At 31.6% G+C, this 18,515-nt stretch overlaps 2 protein-coding genes and 1 long non-coding RNA gene across 8 annotated transcripts; 2 read left to right on the top strand and 1 right to left on the bottom strand.

Moving 5' to 3' along the window:
* The first annotated feature begins 5,923 nt into the window (after positions 1-5,923).
* Positions 5,924-7,470, top strand: LOC146896625 (MATH domain and coiled-coil domain-containing protein At3g58250-like). The gene is made up of 3 exons (XM_085735420.1): positions 5,924-6,091; positions 6,182-6,351; positions 6,617-7,470. The coding sequence occupies exons 1-3, from the start codon at positions 5,949-5,951 to the stop codon at positions 7,252-7,254; spliced, it is 951 nt and encodes a 316-aa protein (XP_085591546.1). The 5' UTR covers positions 5,924-5,948; the 3' UTR covers positions 7,255-7,470.
* A 3,554-nt stretch (positions 7,471-11,024) lies between these two features.
* On the bottom strand, positions 11,025-11,304 carry LOC146896626 (uncharacterized). The gene is made up of 2 exons (XR_015021783.1): positions 11,223-11,304; positions 11,025-11,128 (listed from the first exon to the last, which is right to left on the bottom strand). It is a non-coding gene; the product is annotated as an uncharacterized LOC146896626 (long non-coding RNA).
* A 4,325-nt stretch (positions 11,305-15,629) lies between these two features.
* LOC146896627 (MATH domain and coiled-coil domain-containing protein At3g58280-like) lies at positions 15,630-18,178 on the top strand. Of its 6 annotated transcripts, none has more exons than XM_085732690.1 (6): positions 15,636-15,681; positions 15,762-15,794; positions 16,587-16,634; positions 16,671-16,763; positions 16,866-17,035; positions 17,302-18,178. In XM_085732690.1, exons 3-6 carry the CDS (start codon positions 16,603-16,605, stop codon positions 18,051-18,053), a joined length of 1,047 nt encoding a protein of 348 aa, XP_085588816.1. In that variant the 5' UTR covers positions 15,636-15,681; positions 15,762-15,794; positions 16,587-16,602; the 3' UTR covers positions 18,054-18,178. The 6 variants fall into 6 exon arrangements, with proteins under 6 accessions (XP_085588811.1, XP_085588816.1, XP_085588814.1 ...); XM_085732688.1 differs by having other exon boundaries at positions 15,641-15,681; positions 16,581-16,634; XM_085732685.1 differs by having other exon boundaries at positions 15,630-15,681; positions 16,587-16,763.
* The last annotated feature ends 337 nt before the right edge of the window (positions 18,179-18,515 follow it).

An 18,515-nucleotide genomic window follows, 5' to 3' on the forward strand; every position in this document is an offset into this window, starting at 1 on the left:
CGTGGGGTTAGGTGTATATTGGTATGAGCCAAAGATCGATGGTTCAAGTTTTAACAAAAGAGGGTTTTGATGCATGAATGTTTTTTCGAGAGGTAAATTGTTAGTGAAAGCAAACCAAGTCTTATTGGTTACTGCATTTAATTCATTGACTATCTTGCCACATTGCCTTTTCATTTTTCTCATCTAATCTTCTAATTGGAATGTAAACCTTATTAATTTTGTTTCATGACCGTGATGTAATGTCGTAGCCGGCGGTGGTATGTGATCTTCTAACTCGGCACTTTTAGTGTAGGTGGTTAGGGTGTATGTATCTGTTTTTGGAGATGAAGAGGGAAGGAAGTGGCCATGGCCGGGTTGAAATCAAAAGCCAAATATGTTCGCAGTGAGTTGGGGAGGCGTATGAAGGCTGCGGTTAACTCCGAGATACGCTTTTTGGAGGATGAATCTTTTGAGAGAGGAAGCGGGTAAGAATTACTATATTTACCGTTTCTTTCTATGGTTGCAATTGCAAGTTTGTGTTGTTCTGTTTCCACTTTTGCCCTTTCCGGACCATCTCTTAGTTTCTTGACCGCCTTCTACTACTAAATTACTAATTATTACATTAAGTTGCTCCCGGCACAAATTTTCACTCAAGTTGTTTCGTGTTGGCTTATATTATGTAGTTTAAATTATGTAGTTTAAATTTTTAATGATCGATTTTTGGTTTATTACGACTTAAATGTGTAGTGTTTAATATGATTTATATATTTTAGTTTATTTTGATGGCGAAATCGCGGCCACCCCAAAATTTTTTGTACGGCTCCGCCACCGGAGACTTCCAATCCGCAATCGGGGTGAATATCTATCCAAAATAAGAAGATTGCATAAACATAATGAATAGACTCAAAAATTAAATACATAAAACATCTTCAATCATATATATATATATATATATATATATATATATATATATATATATATATATCATTCACATCATTAAATAATCATCATTTCACATCATTTAATAAAAGGTTAAATAAGTAAACGGTCCCTCTAAATATATCACCATTTGATTTTAGTCCCCCTAAAATATTTCTTAGGCTTTTGGTCCCCCAAACTTTTTCATCATGAAATTAGTCCCTAGTTTTTAGTCAACTCATGTCTAACCTTCATATTTTTTTTAATGAAATTTTCTAGAAATGAGTAGAAAATTACGAAAATATTTCCCAAAAAAATAAGAATTTTTTTAACAAAACATGAAATAAATATGAATTTTTATGTTTTTGGTGTTAAAAAATTCATATTAAATTCATGTTTTGTTAAAAAAATTCTAATTTTTTTTAAGAGAGATTGTCATAATATTCTATCCATTTCTGGAAAATTTTATTAAAAAATTTGTAGTTTAGATATGAGTTAACTAAAAAGCGAGGGACTAATTTCATGGATGAAAATTTTTGAAGGGACCAAAAGCCTAATGAATATTTTAGGGGGACTAAAATCAAATGGTGGTATATTTAGAATGACCGTTTACTTATTTAACTCTTTAATAAATCACAGATGAACATGCATCACTTACACAAAAGCAATTATCGTTTATGAAATTCACATCTTATCGAAGGATGGACAGAGATGTGTTCCTCTATGGTGGCCACACGCATAGGAGGTCCTCTATAGTCCTCAAGAAAGCAAGGATTAGGGTTATTAGATCGATGTATATTGGGCCTACGATATGGACCTAGGTTCAGTCCAAAGTTTCATATGAAAAGAGTAACCAATAAGCAAATTCCAAACAATTAACCTTTGAAAAAAGAAAAGAAAATACATTTTTCCTTCCCTTTTTTTTTTTTTTTTGCTTTTTTACAAAATTATTAGAACTTCTTTATTGAAAATATGCATCTACATTTAAAACTTTTTTTGAAGACATCTACATTTAAAACTTGTAACATACATTTTTTATGAAACTGATAATCATTTTGCAACAATGGAACTCAAAATTTTAACGAAATAAAAGTATTACATGTGAATTTAATTATGGACGTTTTTAAACCTTGCAAACATCAGTTCAATTAATTTTATTTTACGTTTTTATTACAAAGAGGGCCTAACCCTAAATTAATTTTGGTTTTAATTACTAGAGTTTTCAAAAACTAACTCAAGCAAATATTAATTACTATTAAACTATAAATATAGCTCACTTGACTACTAACAAGCCACCATTAAAATTAACCATGGCTACATTCAACACCTTTAGTTTATTACCATTAGTATTAACTTGTTTTGCTTTGTTAATTGAAACTGGAATTTCATCTCGTGTTCAAGTATCAAATGACCCTCCTCCTGATGCACCAACCCAGCCATCATTGTTTCAAAAGCATTTAAAAAATTGTGCATCAAAGGTATACCAACCATGTGGTGATGAAATTTTCTTTAGTATACTTTTTGGTAATCAAACAGTTGGTAAGGAATGTTGTTTTAACCTTGTGAATGAAGTGGGAAAACAATGTCATGATGACATGACAAAAGCTCTTTTGACATCAGAAGATTTTAGGAAGAGCAAAACTTCAATATTGAAGAGGAGTGCAAAAGTTTGGGATTCTTGTGTTTCTTCTTTACTAAATAATAACCCTCAGGCAGCAGATCCAAATGTATTTAACTTTAACTCAATAGATCCTAATGTGTTTAACTTTAACTCACACAATCCTAATGTATTTAACTTTTATTAGGTATCTCGTGCAAACTTAAAAGATTGTACAACTTGATATCTAATAAATTGTTTTTTGAGGTTGCAAGTGTTGGAATAATGTTTGAAATATCAATTATACCAAAGCATAATCAGCCAATATGATGTATATGTGTAATGTGTGTGTATATATATAATTCATAAATAATAAAGGTTTTAAACATCTCATGGAATTAAAATGTGTTTTTTTAATGACAAATGTTAATATGTTAATTGTTATGTTAGTTTTTTCTCCTTGCGAGAACTTGGTTACCGAACCTATGGGTAAGTTGATTCTTTATTTAGCAAGGGGTTATTGTTGGGAAAATGTTTAAAGGATTGTTAATTGAAGGTTTAAGGTTAAAAGCTTACAATTATGGATCAAATAAGTGTAAGGACTTAAAAATGGTAAAGTAAAAAGGAAAATGAAAGAAAAGCAAAGGCACACATAGAGCGTACAAAAGAGGTAACATAAAATACATGTTTTTCGAGCAAGGCATACTTATATTAAGGTGTCAAATTCAAGCTCCTCAAATATTTGTTTTTAGAGCAAGGCATTGAAGCTCCTCAATTTTATTATCCCTTCAATGATAGTTCCAAAGAACTATCATATTACATTGTAAGAGTATATATACTACACTTGAAGCTAAATAACTCCAAAAATGTTCACGTGTCGAAAACCTGGTTGAAAACTTATGGTGCAACTCTCATGTTTACAAGAAGCTCTTCAACCATCTGCATAGTCTTATATCACATATTTCATCAATATCAATCAATATTTGTGTACTAATCAACACCTTAACACATCCTTTAATTTAAAATTCCACAAGCCAAAATTGACTTGTAATGGTACGAGCCTAAAAGCCGTGGCTGTATTATCTTCACAGGTCATCCAACTAGAAATCCCATGATAAACATGGAAAACAGGCCAAGTGAGGTGACCGAATTCAAGCTCATTCGAGGGAACCACCTCAATAAATAATGTGGTGTAGAACAAGATCTTACCTCCTTCACCGCCTTAAGAGACATATCACACTTCAGGGTGATACTTGACATAAGATAATACCTCATTTGTCATCTCAAGAACCACCTCATTCCTCACATAATGAATGAATAGAGTGCCAACATAGTCCATCACCTTAAACATCAACAAACAATTAAAATCAGATAGGCAGCACACTTATCTTGGGGTTAGTTACTATAAACAGACCGAGTCATATACGTAATGAATTCAACCAAATTGCACGAGCAAAAATATTAACAAACCAGTCACAACGGATCATTTCATCAACGTAAAGACTACATTTCCTGCTCAAGAGATACACTCCGCTTGTTCATATAGAAACATGTTGAAAACGGAAATTGGAATTCGGAACAAAGTACCAAACTTTTCCCTATATGTCGCTTTTTGTGGGTCCTTGGAATGGTTGTGTGTGAAAATTCTATTTAATTTCATAAAGAATGGGAGAAGAAGATAAAAATGGAAAATGGGTCAAATGATTTGGTTTTGAAAATTTAATTTTATAGTAAGGAAATTTTTGTCAATTTATAGTGCTACTACAAGTAAATATTTAAAAAAAAAAACTGAAAAAGGCTTAAAGAAAGCCATTAAACTTAAAATTTAAAAAGACCAAAGTCAAACCGATGGAAAAGTAACCTAGCTAGGTTTTCCAACTCTCAAATACAACTTCTCTTCTCTAACAAGCCACGAACGACCTTCATTTCCGCTCGAAAGGTATCTTTTGAGACACTTCTTAGGTTTATGCTTTAGGTTTCCATCAACCACTTTGATTGCTAACTTCTCATTATTTTCTTGCAGCAATTCATGGTTGAAGAATCGTCATAGCCTTAGGTACTAATTAACTTGTATATCTATCTATTTCTTCAAAGCAACTTTTTCTAATGGCTTCTATATATATCTGATCATTTTATATGACAATGTGGATTTTAAATTTCTTGTTAAAATAACTATGATTTGAAAATGAATAAACAATTGATTTAGTCTTTAAAATATCATTCTCTAATCAATTTGATCTCTAAACTATTAAACTCAACTAGAACATCCCTAAACTATTCTCCCATCCAACTATTTAGTCCCTCGGTCAACAAAATTTGTTGTTTTTCATGATACTATCTCTTTCATAATTTATAGACCTTTTATTTTATTTTAATAGTATAGGGAGTACATTGATGAGAGAGTGATGGTTTATGGACAAAATTGACTATTAATTCATACGAAAATCTATGTTTAGCGAATTTGTTATGGCCCATTTACTTTGTAAAAACTTTTTTTCCCGATTGAAAAAATATGTGTTCATTTGAAGTTTTTAATTAACTTACTAATAAGAAGGTGTGAGAGTTGAGACTCTTGAATGGAACCATTGTGACGAAGAAAAAATAAAATACTAACTAGATGTGGTGCATTTTTGAAATTATTTTGGCATTTTCATCATGTTTTCGAAAGAACGCAGACAATTGTTTATTTCAAGAGTCTCCTATCTTCTTGTTATCAAGTCAAATTAACACAAACAAAAAAACATTTTCACAAAGTAAACAGCCCTAATATTGTTGAGAAATTTTAAGTTGCCAAATGCATGTTGCATGCACGTATTATTGAAGGTGAATCCATTATAAAACCAGTGTGATTACGGTACTTCCATTTTTTCTTAGTAATTCAGGATTTGTATAGAATGGCAATATAGTAATTTAATTAAGTTAATTGATTGAATTTTATTACAATTGTATAATTACTTGTTTAATTTTTTAGTGTTTGTCATAAATTTTATAACAATTTTATTCAATTTGAGTTCATTTATGTGTTATGAGATTGACAGACTTGGACTTTTCATGAGTCTTTCTAAATTCTTCCACCTAAAGTGATTATCTCTAGCAGCCAATCTTCAAAATTATAAAAAGAATTATAGACACAAATGCTCGATCAACTTGTACTTTAGGTAATGCACAGGTTGGCGAGTGTCACAGGTCACAGCTCGATCGAAACTGTGCTGTATAGGTATACTGTAACACTCCATTTTGAGAAATGGCGAGTGTCACAGCTCGATAAACCTGTAATTGATTGAGAATTACGGTATACATATATAGCACAGTTTCTTCTTAAAGATCAGTAGATGATCAAGTTGTTACAGCAGGAAATTGAAAGCTTAACTGATAATGTAATGATCTTCATACTTTGTAAGTTAATATGATTCTTTCTCAATAGTGTTGGAGTTGAAGCTGTTAGATTTATGAGATGGAGAATCATCCCTCAAACAGTAAAGCAATTGAGAAGAAATCCCCAGGGACGACCGATCAATTCACATGGACGATTAAGAACTTCTCCCAATGTGATTCTAAGACGTACTCAGAAAGTTTCTTCCTGAAAGGCTATCCATGGTTGGTGCTTGAGTAAATTCCAATTTACTACATACGCATATCGTCATTGTCATGTGCTCAATTTTTGTTTGTTTTCGATATTTTTTTCAGGCGGATTGTTATGAATCCAAAAGGGAGCAAGAACAACCCAGGTTACTTGTCATTATCAATTTATTTGAATGTTGGCGACAATTTTAATCTTCCTAAAGGGTGGAGCAGATATGTAAATCTTGAGTTGGCTCTTGCTAATCAAGTCAATGCATTGCTAACAATTGCAAAAGGTATGTTTCATAATAACAATTAGTTTTACATTTTTGGTATAAAACACCATAACATCTGTTATTGATTTTAATATTTGATTGAAAAATGTATTGCAACACCATATGGCTTTTCTATCATCTACAATATGGTTAGTCTTTTGTGATGAACTTTCCTCTAATTTTTTATTGGATGTGTTAATAAATTCATACGCGATATGTCCATATTTTTATCCCTTATATAAACTATTCTTTACTAAGCACAATTAACACTTCCTCTCTCTATCAGAAACTGAACAAGAGTTCAAAGAAAGTAGTTATTATTGGAGTGTCGACAAGTTCGTACATTTGGATGCACTTCGCAACTCTTGGAGTGGGTATGTTTTGAATGATACATGTATTATTAAAGCCCGGATTATTTCTGTAAGGGAACAAGGGTATGGAAGCGTAAACGATCAAGAAGTTAGTGCGGTGGATAGTTCACCAGCACAACCAATTCCTGTCAAAGAAATCTCTTCAGCATCCTCATGTGACAATTTAGTCGATTTCAAGGGTATAGGCAAAGTAGACAAAAAATTTGTTCCGTTGCTTGAGGAAGTATGTTCATGGCATCCATCACTTGTTGACAACCAGACGAAGAGAAAGCGTACTCATAGATTTACAGAATGGGCATTCACAGCATTGGGCCGAGTTCTATATTTTCTAAACACTAAAAAGGTGAAAGATATGAATGAAGATGCTTGTGACCGTCTCCAAATCTTATGGGAAGAACTTGAGACAGTTGGTTTTGATTTATCTTGGTTGAAGCCTTCTTATTTATCTGCAATGAGGACGAAAAATTATGTCCAGAGAGAAGCAAATGTGAAAAAGCTGAAGAAGAATGTAGAACTTATAGAGAGGGATCTTGCAACAGCATTTGGATGCTAAACTAGGATATGGAGCACCCTAGACTTGTGTTATTATCTATTGCATAAACATGCACTTTTTTGTTATCTTACTATGTATTTACCATGTGTTTATGAAACATTCACTTCTTTATTAGTTATTTTGAACTATATTAAAATATTTAGGCATGTATGCGTTGAATTATATTGTTATGTTTTTTATCGGTAGAAATTGAACTTGGTACTTCATGATTTACAACACTCATACACATTGCGCATCAACCATATGTGTTAGACCTCGGTGGTCATTGTTACTTATCTAATACATAATATTTATCCTCAAATTCTAGCTCCCATTTATAAAAGTAATAATGTATATGTTTAAATTAAAACCCGCGCTTCGAAATTTTAGTTGGACAAAAGTTTAAAGTTGATCAATTTTATTAGGATCGCTCACTCCAAGTACAAGATGCACCTGAAATAGAGATGAAGGATACGACAATTATGCCCTAGCATGAATAAGCCATAATAAACGGCCTACTAAAAACTCACTAATATACAACAACTGGAAAAAAAATGCGTTTACATTTAAAATTTGAACGTGTAATTTGTATAAAATTGATAAAGTTTATTGTAACAAAATAGAAAAGATCATTTTAACGACTCAAAAGTAACTTATGATATAGTAAAAAACTTAGCATGTGTAACGACTCAAAAGTGTAACATGTGGTAGAGAAAAAAGACGTAGCATGTGAATTGAATTGTGGGTTTTTTAAGAAAAAAACTTGCAAAAATCAATGCAATTAATTTTGGTTCTATAAGAGTTTCTAAAAACTGATTTATGCTTATTTTCTTTTTGAACTATAAATATGGCATACTTTATCACTAACATGCAACCAAAACATATCCTTAATCATAGAAATCTATAAAAAAGTTGAGTCATGGCAACATTCCACACCTTAAGTATATTACTTGTAGCAATTATTTGTTTTTCTAAGTTAGTTGAAAGTGAGATTTCATCTCCCATTTCACCATCATCAAATGAATCATTGACACCTTATCAAAAGTATTTGACCATTTGTTTAGAGAAATTAATCCCACCATGTGATGATGAGATTTTCTATACTGTATATATTGGTAATCAAACGGTTATTAGTTATGAATGTTGCTCTCTGCTTGTCAATGAGTTTGGACAACGTTGCCATGAAGATACTACAAGACTTGTTTCGGAATCTCCAAAGTTCAGAGCAAACAAAATATCAATATTGCAAAGGAGTAAGAGAGTATGGAATGAATGTTCAAATGCTTTTGATGTTGATTCCCCATTAGGATCAATTGTTCCTGATATTTAAGAATTTGAACTACGCAGTACTTGAAAATAAGCAAGTATGCGTGAGCTTTCAAACTGATCCAAATGGGATTAATATTTCAATAAGCCAAAAGTAACGTCTACTTGTATGAATTCATGGCAATGAATTTTCATCTAATGGCCGTTATGAAAATTACTCCCATATTCCAATTCCATTCTAAATGGGATTAATTCTTAACTTGTTGAATTCCAAGTATCTTGAATAACAAAACTTAAACTAATGAATTATTTCCCACATGTACACTACACGTGAATCAGCACTTCAAAGGGATGCATGGAATTAAATTCGAAAACCATAAACTAAAATAAATAAAATATTTATTTGTTTATGCATTTTTTTTATATGTTTCCTTCCACATGCTTAATGAGTTTATTTTTTGATCAAAAAAAAAAAAAATTAACGATCGGATTAATGAGTTTATGATCAATCATGCAATAAACGACAAAACTCTACCTTCAAAAGATTTAACACGACCGGATTCCTATGACTAAGGTGCGTTTGTTTCAACTTTAAAAAAAACTAGACCATCGACCCGTGCTAACGCACGGGTCATACAAAAGAACAAATATAGCACAAATATGAAAGTAAATACTTTACTTGAATCGGAAAAATAGTATAATTCAATTCATAAAATAAATTGCCACAAACGTTTTTAATGTACTATATTAAACAATTTCCATGACATCGACCCTGTTAAAGTAACATAACATATAAATTTAATGGCTTAGTCTTTTGAAGAAAAGAAAATTCAACGTATGTCGACATAAAAATAGCACCGATATGCAATAACAACAATACTATAAAACAAAGTGCTACACATTACGGAAAACTTCTCTATAGACCACATTTGATGTCACATCGGTATCTTGGCCGTCCTCATCACATGATCGAAAGTACCAATCAACACCAGTTTCGACATCAAATAGAGTGGCAAGTACCGAACCTTGACACACCCGTAAAAAAAAAATCATCGCCTTTTGCATAAAAATCTTGAACATGTATATTGACTTGAATCCAAAACGATATTTAAAAATTTCAAAAATAAACAACTACCGAGTTGACTCAATCATACTTTCAATTGTCATTCTCTTGGTGTTGAGCAACTCATCCGATAGAGATGCAGAGCTATTTGTTGAAATTTGGCGAACACTTTGGGTCAACTGGAGTGATGCATTTTTCATTCGATAAAAGTATACCATATCATTAAAAGCGCGGTGAAACTCAAGTAGCTAAGTTGTAGAAAAAATTCACAAGTCACTAAGTTGTAGAAAAAAAGTACTAACACATAAGTTTCAAGAGAAAAGATGTATGGTTTATTATAATGAGCGAATTGGTCATGAAAACTATACGGGCGTAGAGTATATGTCCAACGATGGATTGATAATATTATAAAGATTTTTTTTTGACAGATAATATTATAAAGATTTTTTCCTTAAAAGCATGTCAATATGTAACTAAATCTTTATAGCATATCAAAGAGAATATTCAAATAAAATGTTAACGTCTTTATTTAAAAAATTTACAAAAACGGGAAGTATTAAAAGTATACTATTTGATCCATTGACTACGAGTTTTATACCACAACTAAATTAAACCAAACATATTACCGTTAGATTATATATTTTTTTCTCTTAGTTGAATGGAAGTTGACTATAAGCATGCATTGTTTATACAAACAACGAACTATAAGCGAGGCATTGACTATAAGCGGGCATTGACTATTACACATATCTCTTTCTATCCGTATTCACTATTATAAGCCTTTATTCCAAAGCATACAAAAACGGAAATGCTTACCCTATCATGTAAGCAAGGCAACATCGAGTAAATCGCCATTAAGTATCGGCTTAGTCACAAAAAACGCATTAGCAATTCCCATTGCACCCGGTTTAACAAAGTGAACATCAAGTGAAAAATATTTTTCTAGTTAATGGGTGGATATTAGGAGAAAGTAGAAACTAAAAACAATGAGTGGTGAATTACAAAGGCTAAAGTATGAGCTATTAAACATCGGTATTTTAACGGCGGTATTTTAAGAGATTCATAATACACGTAATATCTTTAACAACGCAATATAAACTAAATATTGTTAAAAGTACAATAAATGAACCTCATAGTGACAAATAATGCATACAAAGTTAACACTAAAGCCCACCAAAATACATCCTCAACACAATAAAATAGAAAGCTGGTTCATATGCTATGTAGATCTTGTCATGTAACAACAAATGCCTCCAAATGATTCTTAGACCGAGTGGGTTTGAAATACGCCTAACGGTAACAACTTCGGGTCAAATTCAAAACGCTTGGACATACAACTCGCCAACTAAATTAACCAATTATAGTTAGATAGACATGGATAAAATGATATCATAGAACGTATTAGTTTAACATTTACCCGTCTTCATGAAAAATAGTGTATAAGCCTAACGGGAGAAATGACTTCACATCAAGGATATTAAAATAGGGTAGCTAGCATGATTTGTACATCGGTGGTTCAAAAAGACGCATGAACGGCCAAAAGCTTATGGTACAAATTGGATTCGCCTGGACACACAATTGCTAACTAAATTAACCATTCACAGAGTTAAATACAAACGAAGTAAAGCAACACATATAACGTATGAGTTGAGCTGATTACATGTCTTGATGAAAATTGCGTAGGCGTTCTTGTTTTCACATTGTTCCTTGAGATTCCTCTCCAATCACCTTTTCCAACTTTCGCAATCCAACCAAAAACATCTTGTGCTCTTCCTCCGTCCACATAATCCCCGATCCATTCAAAGAAAATCAATAACAATAATTACTTTTCAATTTCAATCAATTCAAACAAAGGAAGAAACACAAAAATTATCAAGTTAATTTCAAGTCTTAGCCCGAAAAAATTAAAACGGTTGCATATGCAAAAATTAAAACGGTACATCAAATTGCGTAAAATTAAAACCTGCAAGAATTTCTAAACTTAATCAATGTGGAGCAAGTTTAATCCCACTCAATGTGGAGCAAGTTTAATCCCACAACAAATTGCAGGATTTCTAAAACTAAAACCTGAATAATTTCTACTTTAGTAACATAGTACGGTGTCAAGATTGATGCCTAAAGCTGTAAATTACATAGCAGAAATATCATAAGCATCCATCTGTTACAATATGAGTCATTCGAGAATAGGCTCCTCAAAGTTTTGACTGCAAATAACCTGATGAATTTCCTACTTTACTATGAATAAGAGTTCCTCAAAGTTTCAAGCATTTGGGCTTTTCGATTTTTTTTTTACTAACCATTAATTGTCTAGAGAAAAGGGACATTATAATTGAAGTTCGACCAAAAGGTTGTAAAATTTGTTTAGAAATTGTTAAGAGTTATAAATGAGTGTTTTGTTCCCCGATTTGTAAAACATGAACATAATTAAGTAAAGAATATGTTATGCAAAGGGAAACAAACTTGATGCCTAGTTTATGAGTCTGTCCCTACCGACGGTTGTAGAATGCCAATTCCATGGTAAGCAAAATCACGGTTCTCGAATGTATTTTTTTTTCTTATATTAGTATTATGAATGCAAATAAGATACCAAATTAAAACTAATAACATTTGGGAACTAAATTAAAAGCCGACACAATATATGTGATTTACAATTTACAAAAGAATAATAAAAGGCATTTAGTTTAATAAAAAACGACATTTAGTGCACGTAAACGGAAAAGTTGCATAAAAATCTCACAAATTCGATGCCATGAAAATGTGAAGAGAGGGAAAGCTCTCGATTCTTGTGGCATGAAAGCGAACATGACTTAAAGAATATCCAAAACAAATCATGAGTGAAAGAATATCCAAAGCAGAACATGACTTAAAGAATGTACCTAAGTCAACATGACTTAAAGAATATCCAAAACAGAACATATAGTCGGTTACGACTTTTCAATTTCCATTGTCACTAAAATGATGAAATCATTGTCACCAATAGCAGGAAATTTCAATTATTAGAAATTGTAGGAAATTACATATGCTCTTGAAAATCTTGACACAATGGCAAAACATGTAAAGAACATATAAGCCTAAAATCATTGATAAGTTATATTATGAAGTTTTTCCTAAAGAAAGTATAATTCCCTCATAAAATTGTGGCTGTCAAAACATTACTAACATTGCCCATAGCAAATTTCTCACAAAATTCGGCAGATACGATGTTCAAAAGAAGTAACAACACATAGATGCTATATAATAAACATTAAATTTTGGTTTATGCTTATGTCTCTATTTCATCATTTACATGATTTATAAGACAAAAACATTAAATCAAAACACAGAGTAACAAACATAAATGCTATATAAGTTGTCATTTAGAGTTTAGACCAAGTTACCTAATATAATAATCAAAAGTCTAACATTGATGGTAAAAATCAATAATCAAAAGAAAGGGAAATGGATCAAGAATTATTACTCGAAAGGGGTTGAGGAATCAAAATTGAGGAATCTTTCACAGAAAAAATAGGTGAAGTTGAGGAATCATACAACTTGTTTTTTTTTTTTTGTACAAGCTTTTAAGGAGTATAAAAAAAGATTCCCGAATAATAAGCAAGTAGCTCAAATATATAACGTTCGTAAAGGAAAAATACCTTTGGTTAGAAAAATACCTATCATATGTTTGAAATCAACCTTAAAATAGTTCCAAGTTATCAAAGGATAAACCAATCACATTCCAAATCCAATATGAATAGTCAAATGCGAAAGCAAAAATGAAGTGATTAGGGAAATTAGAGCACAAACAAAACCGAGTTCAATCTACTCACATACACGGTGGCGTAATATCAAATATATTACCTTTTCAACAACTTTTAAGCTTTTGGGAATCACTCCATGTGTCATATTTGAAGTTTACAAAGAGAGAACCTTAATAAACACCTACCCGTAAAATAAGAAATACGATAAAAATAGATGAGGACAATAAGAAGCCTTTAGAACTACAAAAAGTAAGTACGATTTTCACCGGGCCTCACCATGAATGTCAAAATTACGAAGGACAATTGCTCTTAGTTCATCGTGGCTCCATCGGTGTTCGGCCGCCAGAGAGTTCTTTTTTACTACCGTGCTCTTGTTCTTCTTCCATGATGTGCTGAAAAAAATAAAATAAGGTGAGATGGTGGAAACAAATTGCAATAATTATTTTCAAATTGGCATCTGCGGCTATAAAACTAACTACATATCAACCAAGTGTAAACTAAATACTTGTAAAATGAAAAAACACCATTAAACTCGATATAGAGGCACATATAAAATCATCGATATCAGTGTAGAGTAATATCAACCTAGCATAAAACAATTAGTTGTAAAATGAAAAACACCAAAAAAAAAAAACCTATGATATGATCATCTAAAAAAAGCTGCAAAATAAGAAAACAAATTACAAATGAACCTCACACGAAAAAGTATAGAAGCTTCAAACTTGACTTCCATATGGATGATTTCACATTTCACAACCTGTAAATAAGAGGAAAAACACAACAAATATTATAGTTCATACACAATCATTCAAACACTTTTACATACACCTTGTGGGTTGAAGAAATCGGCAACGGTGCAGCATTTACAAAATATTGATTCATCGTATAAATACTACCGAAATTTAATAACCGGATAAGATGAAGAATTTTACTTGAAAAAACATTAGGTTAAACCTAAGCAATAATTTGATTGGAAAAACAAACGACAATGAAGATGAGAGATGGAGAGAGAGAGAGGAACAAACTTTGAGTTGGAATATAAATAATTGATTGTCGGTGGCGGTGGATTCATCGGTAGTGAAGGGAGAGGATCGGTTGCATCGACGATGAATATGGTGTCGGAGCAAGCCGAGTGAGTGCGAGAGAGATGCCTTCTAAACTGGATCAAAAAAGTGGAGAGGGATGTGAAACTGCGAGAAGAGTGTGAATCGCAGAATGAGAGAGAGGAGGAGGGGAAGGGTTTGAGTTATGATACGTTTGTTTGTATTACGGCTAAAATTGTGGATCGGGTAGCATCTTTCATTTTTTATTGGAATTAGTTATGTAAACAATTTTTTTAAGTAATAAAAAATAGGAATATTAAGCGAAAAAAATAGTGGATAGTGGTTTGTTTTACGTATAGTTGTTAAGGAAAATAGGGCTATAGTTGTTTCGTAATTAAGCTTTAGGTCGGGGTTAAAACGGGAATTTTATTTGCTAGGGTTTAGGTAAAATTAGGGCGAAATTGTTTGCTTGGGACAACTTTTATATATAGATTGATAGATTTTGGGTTAAAGAGAATGTAGGGATTTTTTTAAAAAATCTAAATCTATTTATGTTTGTTTACTCATAAAAATCATTTTTTAGGATTTGAAACTCTAACACTTGAGTTCCTTGTTTTTTTTTTTTTTATTTTTAAAAATGGAAAAGCTACTAGGAATGACTTTTCATTTTGAGGCTAATGGTGCGTTTGTTTTAACTTTAAAAAAAAATAGATTTTGCGCTAGAAAAATCTATAGATATTTAAAAATAATCTGAAGCTATTTGTGTATGCTTACTACACAAAAAAGTGATTTTTTTAAAATAAAATGTTTTTTTATTAGTTCATGTGTTACCTCCTTGTAATTGAAAATAATAGATTTTGAGAAGAAGAAAAAAGTAATCTTAATAGTTTTCATTTTAGAGTCAAAATAAATAAATTTTTTGATAAAATATTTTTAAAAAAAATGCTAAACAAACACTTAAAAAAGACAAAAGTGATTTTTTTTGAAAAAAAATCTGAAACAAATGGGACCTAAAAATATAATTTTTTAATAAAATGGATTTTTTTAAATCTGAAACAAACAAAACAAAAATAAAAAAAAGTCCCTTATTTCATCCAAATACTATTGATAGTGAGACCCATTTTAATAAATCAACTCTTAAGTTCCTCTAATATTCTTAAAAAAAATACTATTGAACGTTAAATTGTTGGTAGTTAAATAGATAATAACAACAAATGAAAAGTAACTGAAAAGGTGGTAGACTTTTGGAGTTGCACATGCACTACTTATATATATCTTATATAATATATATGTGTTTTATTTCACATTGTCACAACATCCATTCCTTCCACTCTAAAGGGTATCTCTTGAACACATGTTTATGCATATTTTTCCTTCCATCTCCTCTTCAATTTCTAATTTCATTTTGTTTTCTTGCAGCAATTCTTTCTCGAAGAATTGCCATATCCTTAGGTACTATCTTCTATATTGTTGATGTATATATATCCAACTGTTTTTTATGGCAATGTTGATTTTATAATATCTGATACGAAAACATATGTTTTGCTAATGGTTGTGGGGTTGATAATTTTTTAAAGCTTGAAAATTCATATGCAAGCGGATCAAAAGGACTAAAATGACCTAAAAAGAGATAAATGATCAAATCGAAATTAAGTTTAGAGTCCACTACTGTAGTTTTGCCTAATTTTTTAAGTTGGCAAGAGGTTGATACATGCGTATATTATTCGACATGAATCAATTGAAAATCGGTGTGATTTTCATTTTTTATTTTTTTTTACTAATTCAGCCTTTGTGTAGAATGGCAATATATAGTTAATTTAGTAAAGTTAATGAATTTTATTTAAAACATATTGTATGATTATGTTTGATTTTTTTAGGATTTTTCTTAAATTTTTAAAATAAGATAAAAAATTGTTGGTTCTTTTGAAAAATTCTCTCTTATTTTTCAAGAGTTATTTTGTCTCTTGAATGTGCAGTTTGGATCAATTGTAGCAATTATTGTTGTAATCACGGTGAGCCACTGTAATTTTGACAAAGGCTGTACTTAAGAGTATTAACTAAATCACATTGTCATCCAAACATACATCAGTCAATTTACCAAGTCATCTTGGCTTAGCTTGATTTGTATAAATAAATTGGTTCATCAACTCTTTGTTGTTGAGATACTATGTTGATACATTAAAGGATTGATCTTAGTACTTTATAAATTAATATAATTCTTTCTCAATGGTGTTGGAGTTGAAGCTGTTAGGCTGCTGAGATGGAGAATATATCCCCATGGTCCCCATGGACGATTGAGGGTCAAGCATTTGAGAATATATCCCCGTGGACGATTGAGCAATTCACATGGACGATTAAGAACTTCTCTAAATGTGATTCTCAGATGTACTCGGAGAGTTTTTTCATGAGTGGCTATCCATGGTTGGTGCTCGAGTGAATTCCAGTTTACTGCATACACATACGTCAACATCATTGCCATGTTTTTTATGCTTTTTTTTAAATGTTTTCGATGTTGGTTTTCAGGCGGATTGTTATGAATCCAAAAGGGAACGAGAACAACTCTGGTTACTTGTCATTATCAATTCTTTCGGTTGTTGCTGATATTATTGATTTTTCTAAAGACTGGAAAAGATATGTAAATCTTGAGTTGGCTCTTACTAATCAAGCCAATGCCTTGCTCACAATTGTCAAAGGTATGTTTCATAATAACAATTGCTTTTACATTTTTTGGTATAAGGCACCATGACATCCTGTTAATTATATCAATAGTTGATTGAAAAATGCATTGCAACATCATATGAAGACTTGGTGCAACTGATTAGTCTTGAAATTTTATTACTTGGTTAGTCTTGTGATGAACTTTCCTTTATTTTGTGGTTGAGCGTGTGAATGAATTCATATGCGATACATTCATTTTAAGTTGTTTTTAACCGAACACGACACTTTATGTATCTATCAGAAACTGAACAGGAGTTCAATGCAAGTAATTATTGCTGGAGTGTCGACAAGTTCATACATTTGGATGAACTCCACAACCCGTGGAAGGCGTTTATTGTGAATGATACTTGTATTATTAAAGCTCGGATTATTTCTGTCAGTGAACATGGGTATGAAAGACTAATTGATCAAGAAGTTAGCAAGATGGATTCACCAGCGCAAGTGCCCTCGTGTGTCAATTTGTGTCTCAATTTGGTCGATTTCAGGGGCTTAGGCAAAGTAGACAAAAAATTTGTTCCGCTGCTAGAGGAAGCATGTTCATGGCATCCCTCACTCTTAGGCAAAGTAGACAATAACTTTGTTCCACTGCAAGAGGAAGCATGTTCATGGCATGCCACAATTGTTGACAACCAGAGGAAGAGAAAGCATACCCGTAGGTTTAGAGAATGGGCATTAACAGCATTAGGTCGAGTTCTACATTTTCTAAACACTAAAAGGGTGAAAGATATGAATGAAGAAGCTTGTAATCATCTCCAAATTTTATGGGAAGAACTTGAGACAGTTGGTTTTGATTTATCCTGGTTGAAGCCATATTTTGAATCTGCAATTGGTAAGAAAAGTTATGCTCAGAGATATGCAAATGTGAAAAGGCTGAAGAAGACTGTAGAGGCTCTAGAGAGTGATCATGCTAAAGTAAGAGAAGAATTGATTGAAGCAGAAAAAGAATTTGTAGAGAGGGATTTGGATGCTAAACTAGGCTATGGAGCAGCCTAGACTTATGTTATTATCTGTTGCATGAACATGACTTTTTTTGTTATCTTACTATGTGTTTATGAAACATGCACTTCTGGATGATTTACTTTGAGTTACAATAAATATTCATCCGGGTATCCGTTGAATTCCGTTGTTACTCTATTTTTCTATCAGTGAATTGAACACAGTACCTTGGAATTTACAACACTCGCACACTACACACATCAACCATATGTGATTGACCTTAGGCACATGAAATTTATTCTCAAATTAATAATATTTATCTAATTAATAATGTATATATTTCAACTAAACTTCTATATTGAAATTTTAATTTTTTTCTGTTACTGTATTAAAATTTTACAAAAGTTTAAGTTGATCAATTTTATGCAATCCATGATCGTGAATCTTTTAACTTCAACTCTTTTTCGAAATAGTTTATGGATTTAAATTTTTAAACATACATGTAAACATCATATATGG

This window comes from Medicago sativa, chromosome 8 (genome assembly GCF_051527215.1).
Source record: "Medicago sativa cultivar Bolivia chromosome 8, Bolivia_mono, whole genome shotgun sequence".
In the NCBI taxonomy this organism is placed as follows: domain Eukaryota; kingdom Viridiplantae; phylum Streptophyta; class Magnoliopsida; order Fabales; family Fabaceae; genus Medicago; species Medicago sativa.